At 49.6% G+C, this 8,836-nt stretch overlaps 1 protein-coding gene and 1 non-coding gene across 2 annotated transcripts; both read right to left on the bottom strand.

The window, feature by feature from the left end:
- Positions 1 to 6,448: 6,448 nt before the first annotated feature.
- On the bottom strand, positions 6,449 to 6,520 carry PHACADRAFT_t19. The gene has a single exon. It is a non-coding gene; the product is annotated as a tRNA-Arg (tRNA).
- An 88-nt stretch (positions 6,521 to 6,608) lies between these two features.
- Positions 6,609 to 8,793, bottom strand: PHACADRAFT_249364 (uncharacterized protein). Its single transcript, XM_007391637.1, has 6 exons — positions 8,262 to 8,793; positions 7,574 to 8,204; positions 7,080 to 7,521; positions 6,959 to 7,028; positions 6,797 to 6,895; positions 6,609 to 6,739 (listed from the first exon to the last, which is right to left on the bottom strand). The coding sequence occupies exons 1-6, from the start codon at positions 8,731 to 8,733 to the stop codon at positions 6,636 to 6,638; spliced, it is 1,818 nt and encodes a 605-aa protein (XP_007391699.1). The 5' UTR covers positions 8,734 to 8,793; the 3' UTR covers positions 6,609 to 6,635.
- Positions 8,794 to 8,836: the final 43 nt, after the last annotated feature.

Genomic DNA, 8,836 nt, shown 5'->3' with positions numbered 1-8,836 from the left:
ATAGGCGCCAGTTTACAAGTCCTAGCCGAGCGCTAACACCTTGAGAACGCATCACCGACGGGCACGCATCAGCGCATCAGACGCGCCTGCATCGCCGCCGCCTCGTCACCGCATCACGCTTCCTCGGAAACAGCCGCACTCCGATCAGCAACAGACATCCGATCTCTGTCGGCCCGGCAACGTCATACAACATGACACACCGGCCCCCGGCTACCTCCGAGTCCGATCGGCAACGGACTTCTTATCTCCATCGGCCCGACAACGTCATATGGTATGACACACCGGCCCTCGTTTCCCCGCCTAAGTCCCCTAGACACTAGCAGTCGCCGTAGCACCAGTCGCTTATGTAAAGCCTGGTCCGTGCGCAGCCTGACTAGTATATAAGGCTACCCTTTGTCGCTACCTAGCCCCATCTCAACCTCTTGGTTAATTGGGCTAGGTAAGCCTTTACTTGTATCGTAGTACAAATTGCTAATACACTTGGTTAATTGGGCTAGCTGAATAAGCTAACACAGTAGTCGCCAGACCTCGTCGGTGCCGCCTTCTAGTTAGATCCACGCAGTATCCCTCGTGGTGTGTTGACGCAAGTCCACATCAAATATCCAAGAAGACAACACACCATGAGAATTATTGACAGAATACAGACAGCGACTGAATATCCAAGAAGACAACACACCATGGGAATTATTGACAGAATACGAGCAAGCTCTCGAGTTGTTCTTTACCCCACAATACTTCAATTACGTAGATGATACACACGGTCCACCAACAGAAGACACATCAGCGGATCTATTCAACCCTGACGAAGACATCATCAACATCTTCTTTCCTACAACTTCTGATATATATTCAGAACCGTATGCCTGTTACCTAAAACAGGACAAAATAGCGGAAGATCTATACTATCGACCAATCAAACAGGTCTACGATCTTGAATTCCTGGAAGAAGATTGGAAATCACTTCGAGTGACACGAGCCAAATCATACGAGCTTGATCTCAGTGAATTCTTTTACGACATCGGGTTAACACCAAAGGAACATGAAACACTCTACGCATACACTCGCCTCCTCTTCGTACACAATAACAATGTCATTCTCTTCTGACCCGACCAAGCTCGCCACATCCACCATCCCACAATTTGACGGAACCAACTACAAAAAGTGGTCCGATGCGATCTGAGCCTTCCTGCAGTACCAAGGCGTCTGGTACTTAATCCAGGGATATGGCTCCACAGTGACTGTTCCAGTCCCTGGACTTGCCAGACCAGTCGCTGCAACAGGTACATCCACGGCTACGGAAATTGCAGCTCAAGCTGCATGGGATGAGAAAAATGACAAGGCGCTGGGCATCATTTAGCTCTACATCGTGCAGAACCTTTGTCATCTCGTCGATGACAAGTTCTTAGCCCTGGACGCATGGACCACAATCAAGGCTGGCTACGAGAAACCCGGAGCGGTAGGCGCATTCGTCGCCTTCCAGAAGCTGTTCAATGCACAGCTCTCTGACAGCTCCGCGCTCGGCCCGCAACTCGACATGCTCACAGAGCAGTCCAATCAGGTCAACGTGGCAGGAATCACGAGAGAAATTTGGAACTTTTTTGTCACAGAAAATATGCCAAAACAGCTTGAAAAAATAAGTAAGGAAATGTCGTATTTTTTCCCTTGGTATTCGGCAGCCCGGCAACTCGGCAATCCGGCAGCCGAGCCGATTGTCTGCCAGGCCATTTATCAAAGCGCCCGGGGACGGCGGTACCCGGACAATAATCGGCTCGGCTGCCGAATTGCCGAGTTGCCGGACTGCCGGATGCCGAGTGAAAAATACAACATTTTCTTACTTATTTTTTCAAGCTGTTTTGGCATATTTTTTGTGATAAAAAGTTCCAAATTTCTCTCGTGAATAGAGGTCAAACCTCAGCTTCTTGCTCTGCTGATGATCAATGCTCTCCCCAAGTCGTACCAGACCATCGCTGGTACAATTCTCACTACGCAGACTGATGTTACGCTGCTCACAGCTGTGCTCATCAAGCCCAAGATCGTCGAGGAGGAACAGCACCGCGTCGCGAACCGCATACAGATTGCGCACGTCTCGAAGGCGCCTCTCCTTGACAAGAAATGTGAGAAGTGTGGTCGCAAAAATCACATGACGGAGCAACACTGGGACACAAAGCCGGCAAATTCTGGCTCGAGTTCCGGTAACAGCAACAATACGCAGCAGCAGCAGCAGGGTGGCGGAAAGTGCAAAAAGGGAAAAGGAAAGGGCAAAGCGAAGGACAATACCGCGATGACCACGCAGACTGTAAATACCATACGATTAGTCGATGTACCTGTAGTAGCTAAAATCAAAGAGGAATCCATCTCTGTTTCTCTTTATGCTACGGGTGTCAAGTCTAAGTGGATGGTCGACAGTGGTTGCACGACACATGTCACACCATACAAAACTGACTTCATTTGGTATCATGAATTCCCTAAGCCGGGTCATGCACGTACAGCTGGCAAAGGTCAGACTATCGAAATCAAAGGTCACGGTGAAATCGCTCTGCAACATTGTCTCACAGATGGACGAATTCAGCATATCCGGTTAGAAACCGTACTATATGTACTGAAAGCAGCAGAACGGTTCTTTGCGCCCAGAATGCCTCTCAATAACAGTCACCGTATTGAGATGGATGGCAAGAAGTTTGCATTACTCCGTGGGTCAGACCCAAAACAGCAGACAGTTTTAAGGGAGGGCGAATATGAAAAGTCGTCAGGTTTATATTGGCTAGAAGCTGAAGTCCTCACTAGGACCAGCAAGATTAGGCCAGGAACATTAATGTCAGTCAAATCTGACAACCCATATACGTTGTGGCACCGTCGCTTTGGACACGCCGGGAAGAAATCAGTTATTCAACTGCCTGGTAATGTTAAAGGCATCCTGGATAAGATCTCCGCTCCAACCAAGGATACTCCTTGTGATGGATGCGAATTCGGGAAGTCTTGTTGCAATGCATTTCCTGCATCTGACAGTCGTGCGGATCATTCCCTTGACTTAATTCACATGGATCTTGTTGAATATCCGTCATTATCACTCGACGGGTATAAGTTTGCCCTTACCACCCTCGATGACTATTCCTCATTTGGTTTGGTCTGGTATCTGAAACGGAAGTCTGATGCCTTCTCTGCCTTCAAGCAATTCGTCGCTTGGGCAGAAACACAGGCCGAGTGCAAACTCAAGACTATACGTTCGGACCATGGGGGGGAGTTTTTAGGCCGCGAATTCAACAATTTCCTAGCAGAACGCGGAATAGAGCGTCAACTCTCAGTGGCACAAACACCACAACAGAACGGCAGAGCAGAGCGCTGGCAACAGACCATACAAAATAAGGCAGAAGCCATGCGACATCACGCTGGCATGATGTCTGGGTTCTGGAAACTAGCATTGGAAACCGCAGTACACATCTACAATCGACAACCTCTGCACTGTCATCAATGGAAGCCACCCATCACTAAATGGAACGGCACTGTTCTGGATGTATCGTACTTTCGAGTATGGGGCTGCAAAGCCTATGTCCACACACATAAGGATGCGAGAATCAATAAGCTACAGCCAAAGGCTAAAGTCATGATCTTCATCGGGTATGAAATCAGTACAAAGGGTTACCGATTCTGGGATCCAACTGTCCGGACCATCGTTGTGTCATGCGACGTCACCTTCGACAAGTCTTCCTTCCCCAAGCGAGACGAAAGGCCTCGTGAGCCTGGAATGTCTCAAGATCCAATTCCACCTGTTTAACCCAACCAGCCAAACCCAGACCTAACCAGTCCGGATGACTTCACACCTGATGATCAATCCCTGGACAACGCACATCCACAACCACAGCAAAACGAACCACAACAACAGGATGACGACAAAGTTAATAACGATCCAGCCAATCGTTATGAACAATATCGAAGCTCAACTCTGGAACCATATGAACATCCGGAGATACCATTCGCTCCCGGTCCACCTCCTGGATCACCTCCACCTCAGAGAGAACATTATCGTCCTTGTCAGAGCGGACCAGCCGGTCCATCTCGTCAGGCAGCACCACCTGCTCCTGATATTTGGCAACAATGGAATCTCAAACCACAACCTGTGCCACACCCAGCCAGGCCACAGCGTGAGAATGCAGGCCAACGCCGTGTTCCCGATAACAGCTATGGTGACGTCTCGCCCACAGAAGCATGGTGTCAACAGGAACAAGACATCCAACGTGATCAACGAGAAGAACAAGAAGCACATGAACAACGTGAAAACTCTCCAATGGACATCGACAATCAACTCTGTCAGAATATATTCCAATGGATATGTCATGCACACCAGTCTGACCCCACTACGTACCATGAGGCAATGTCTCGCCCAGATGCGAAACAGTGGGAGATCGCGATGAAAGAGGAACTAAAATCTCAGGAGGAGAATTCCACATGGATTCTGGTCAACAGACCGAACAACTGGAGAATTGTAAAATGCAAATGGGTTTATGTGATCAAGCCTGACAGCCGCTATAAGGCACGTCTCGTGGCCAAAGGATTCACACAGATAAAGGGGATAGACTTTCAGGAAACCTTCTCTCCTGTCGCACGCTATGAAGCTATACGCTTCTTACTCGCACATGCCGCACTCGAAAATTGGGAAATCGAGGCAATGGATATCAAAACGGCCTTCCTGTATGGCGAGCTCGACGAGGAGATTTACATGGAACAACCAGAAGGCTTTGTGAAGAAAGGACAAGAAAAAATGGTGTGTCGATTAAAGAAGGCAATCTATGGTTTACGCCAAGCCTCACGCACCTGGAATGAGAAGCTACATACTACGCTACTCGAAAATGGATTCAAGTGCACGCGCTCAGATGCTGGTGTTTATGTTTATCATCATGACAAAGTTGAAGTTTACCTCATTGTTTATGTCAACAACCTTCTACCAATGGGTCCAAGTTTACCCGAGATCTAACGAGTTAAGAAAGTTCTTGCAGAGAAATTCCAAATGCGAGATCTTGGAGCCGCTAGTGCGTTCCTTGGAATGTGGATTACTCGTGATAGAAACAACAGACGTCTGGAAATCGACCAACAGTCGTATACCGAAGGAATCCTATCTCGTTTCCAGATGCACAACTCAAAACCTTGCCACACACCGCTGCCCGAAGGCATACATCTCGAGAAGGCTGCGGAAACATATACTGCTACTGACGCACTCTGCCATCACTATCAGTCCATGATTGGTAGTCTCATCTACTTGATGATTGGTTCACGACCCAACATCACCTGGGAAGTCACACAACTCTCACAGTACATGCAAAACCCTACGTCACAGCACGTGGAAGCCACGAAGCACATCTTCTGGTATCTCCGTCATACCACCGAGTATCGTATCCAGTACTCTGGCTCAAATCAGTCAGGTTTGATAGGGTATTCTGACGCAGACTGGGGCAAAAATCAGGATAACCGGCGATCAACGACCGGTTTTGTTTTCTTGATGGCCGATGGAGCAGTCACATGGGCATCTCAGATGCAGAAGACAGTGGCAAGATCCTCGACAGAAGCTGAATACATGGCACTCTCGGAGGCATGCTCTGAGTTAGCCTGGCTAACGTCACTCCAAAAAGAGTTAGGTTACTTCCCTACTGCACCACCACCTTTGGTGGCAGACAACCAAGGAGGAATCTTTCTTGCAGTCAACCCTGCTCACGACCAAAGGCTCAAGCACGTCGACATTCGATATCACTTCATACGCGAATACGTAGAAGAAAAACGAGTGGACATAGTCTATGTTAGTACGGACAAAATGATCGCCGACACATTGACAAAACCACTCGGTGCAACGAAATTTGAGCGCTTCCGGTCTATGCTAGGCTTGGTCTTCAATAGATTAGGCAATAACTAGTCGAGTGGGAGTGTCAGAACTGGGTGATTACGTCATTGCCCTGTACGGGCTAATGGGAATATCATCACATGATCCCTCTATTATCTTGTAGTAATATGACACCTGATTACTCATGCTTAGTATACATGCTTACGCTCACAGTACCATAGGTCTTATAGCAGTATCAGAGGTCCCGACTCACATGTATATATACTGGCCCTGTAGCACAGAATAAAGCAAGAGTTCAGTCGCACTTTCACAGCAGCCTCGCTTTTCTCTCGCGCATCAAGCAAGCGCCTTGCGTTGCTCAAGCACTGACATTTGTACCTCTCTTTTCAGGCTCAAGTAGAGGAGTAGGCTCACACAGGTTTCTCAGAGGCTAATCTGGCGCAATCCACTAGAGTGGGTTAGATCCCTGTAATAACTGTTTGTTTACTGTTTATAAACTGTTTATAAACATTTACAACCATTTACTGTGTGTTTACAAAAAAAGTTTACATGTAAACTAAACGGTTGGAGCCTTAGTATTAGGGGCTTTACACGGCTGGCAAAATGAGAAAAAAATGATCATGACCACCGCAGGGGTCGAACCTGCAATCTCCTGATTCGTAGTCAGACGCGATGCCATTTCGCCAGGCGGCCTTAATCACTTTTGATCTGTAATTATATCCATACGACTTAATCAGCATATTTGTAGTCGCCGCACCGCCAGAGCCTGATATGCACAGTAGGTAATTACAGTATTACATTTGATCTTCTAGTTTGCTCCAGCGCCGCTGACGGAAAGGTTAGCCATGCCATCCGCAATCTCTTCGTCCCTCTCATGCAACTTCGTGATTTTGCCGATGGCTATTGTGCGGCCTGCATGAATGGTCAACCTCGGACCGAAGGGAAGATCGGAAAAGCAGAGACACCAACCTTCATCACGCAGGGTGAAGCGACCGAGTTGTGGATAGTCTACAAAGCGCTCGACACAGACGAGCTGAGCAGTCTCTATCAGTGCGACCACCTTCTGACCTGTGGGGGCCAGTGCAGCATTTAGAACGTTGAGTGAGCCTGATCGATCAAAATAGGACGCACCCCTCTTGGCGAATTGAGGAGGTTTCCTGGACTTGCGGCCAGTCGCCTTGTCAAAGTAGTGCAGTAGAGCCTACACACTAGATGTCAGAGATCGAGACGAGTAGGGACTTTAGTTACGCACGGTAAGGTTGACTTCTTCTGCGAGGGTATGGCAGTGCATGACGGCAGAGTAGCCGGCGCAAATGATATTCTTGTGTTCGAGTATAGCGAGCTGTGCCTCGAATTGCCTTACGGCGTGGACAGGCTTGTGCGGGCTCGTTAAGACGAAGCCGGGGCTGATATCTTCGTCGTCGACGCCACGCAACCGGATACGAACGTTGTCACCGCAAAGTGCTTGATTGACCTCCTCTTCCATTTCGTTGTTGATCGCAGCAACCTCGACCTCGTTTTTGTTGGGCATTAGGACAAGGGTATCGCCTTTGCGTACGAGGCCGGACTCGACCTTGCCCACGACAATCGTTCCCATATCCTTGTACTTCTCGGAGATAGGGATCATGAGCGGAGAGCTGAGCTTGCGGTCAACCATGGGCATGACATCGAGATGCTCTAGCAGAGATTCGCCGCTGTTCGTATAGATCAGTATCGGAGAAAACCATGGCGGTCTGTGCGACTAACTTCCACCATGGGCAGACGGACTTGTCGACTCGCTCCTTCAGGTTGGCACCTGTAAAGGCCGACACAGGAATGAAGCTGACGTCCTTGATGCTGAAGCCGGAGGCTTTGATGAAGGGGGTAAGCTTGCCGACAATCTCGTCGAAGCGGGCCTTTTCCCACTTGACGGTCGATTCGTCCATCTTATTGATGACACAAACGAGCTTGGACACGCCAGCAGTCTTGACCAGCATGATATGCTCGCGCGTCTGCCCTCCCTTCTCGAAACCTGTCTCGAACTCACCCTTCCGGGCGGAGATGACAAGGACGGCGACATCGGCCTGCGCAGCGCCAGAGATCATCGAGGGGACGAAAGTCTTGTGCCCAGGTGCATCGAGAATCGTGTATCTCCTCGAGTTCGTTTCAAAATAGGCACGGCCAACTTCGACTGTCTTTCCCTTGGCGCGCTCCTGGGGTGTGGAGTCTAGAGCCCATGAGAGGTACCAAGATTCACGACCAGCCTCTTTGGCCTCGCGCTCGTACTTCTCGAGAGTACGCTTATCGACCATGCCGCAAAGGTACAACAAGTTTCCACCCATGGTGCTCTTGCCGGCATCGACGTGACCAATGAAGACGATGTTCAGATGTTCCTTGACTGATCATAAGATAATTGTCACCGACAGCGTATCTCAGCAATCTTGACTGTACGCACTATTTCCAAAGAGGTCCTTGAGAGTTGCCTCGTCTACAGCATTCTGGACTTCCTGGGCGATAGCAGCAGTATCGTTCTTGGCCCGCTCCAGTGAGAAAGTGTCTGCTGTTGAGGCCTGCGACAAGCTAGATTTCGCAGTAGGTTTAGACGCAGCTTTCGCAGGGGTGGAGGCGCCTGAGCCTGCAGCAGGGGCAGGGCTCCGGGGACGCGAAGGGGTGGTGGTGGCTGACGCGACTTCTGAAGGAGGAGCAGAAGCAGGGGCAGCGGGAGCAGCAGGAGTTACGGGGGTGGACGCAGGTTTGGATCCGCCGATATTTAACGAGATGGTGGGAGGGGGAGCAGGAGCTTCAGTTTGAGGAGGCCGTTCAATGGGTGCCGGGGGTGGAGGAATTTGGGCACCGGGCTGCTGCTGGGGAGCACGGAAGGCCTGGCCGGGAACGAAAGAGAAAGCGTTTGCGTTGAGTTTGCTCATAGCTTGAACGATTTACAAGAAGATGAATGTCTCGTGAGCGTCGTACGGGGCGATATCAAGGCAATCAGGCGAAGAGACGGGGAAAGATGGGAAGGACAGAGAG

The sequence above is a fragment of the Phanerochaete carnosa genome (assembly GCF_000300595.1).
Source record: "Phanerochaete carnosa HHB-10118-sp unplaced genomic scaffold PHACAscaffold_2, whole genome shotgun sequence".
Taxonomy (NCBI): domain Eukaryota; kingdom Fungi; phylum Basidiomycota; class Agaricomycetes; order Polyporales; family Phanerochaetaceae; genus Phanerochaete; species Phanerochaete carnosa.
The sequence above is the reverse complement of the archived record's forward strand: the minus strand, read 5'-3'. Positions and strand labels throughout refer to the sequence as shown.

Excerpts from the sequence above, each read along its gene's own strand:
- PHACADRAFT_249364 (XM_007391637.1), bottom strand. The coding sequence starts at position 8,733 with ATGAGCAAACTCAACGCAAACGCTTTCTCTTTCGTTCCCGGCCAGGCC. Across the intron at positions 7,522-7,573 it reads TCCGTCTGCCCATGGTGGAA|CGGCGAATCTCTGCTAGAGC; the intron begins GTTAGTCGCACA and ends CTATACGAACAG. Across the intron at positions 7,029-7,079 it reads CAGAAGAAGTCAACCTTACC|GCTCTACTGCACTACTTTGA; the intron begins GTGCGTAACTAA and ends TCTAGTGTGTAG.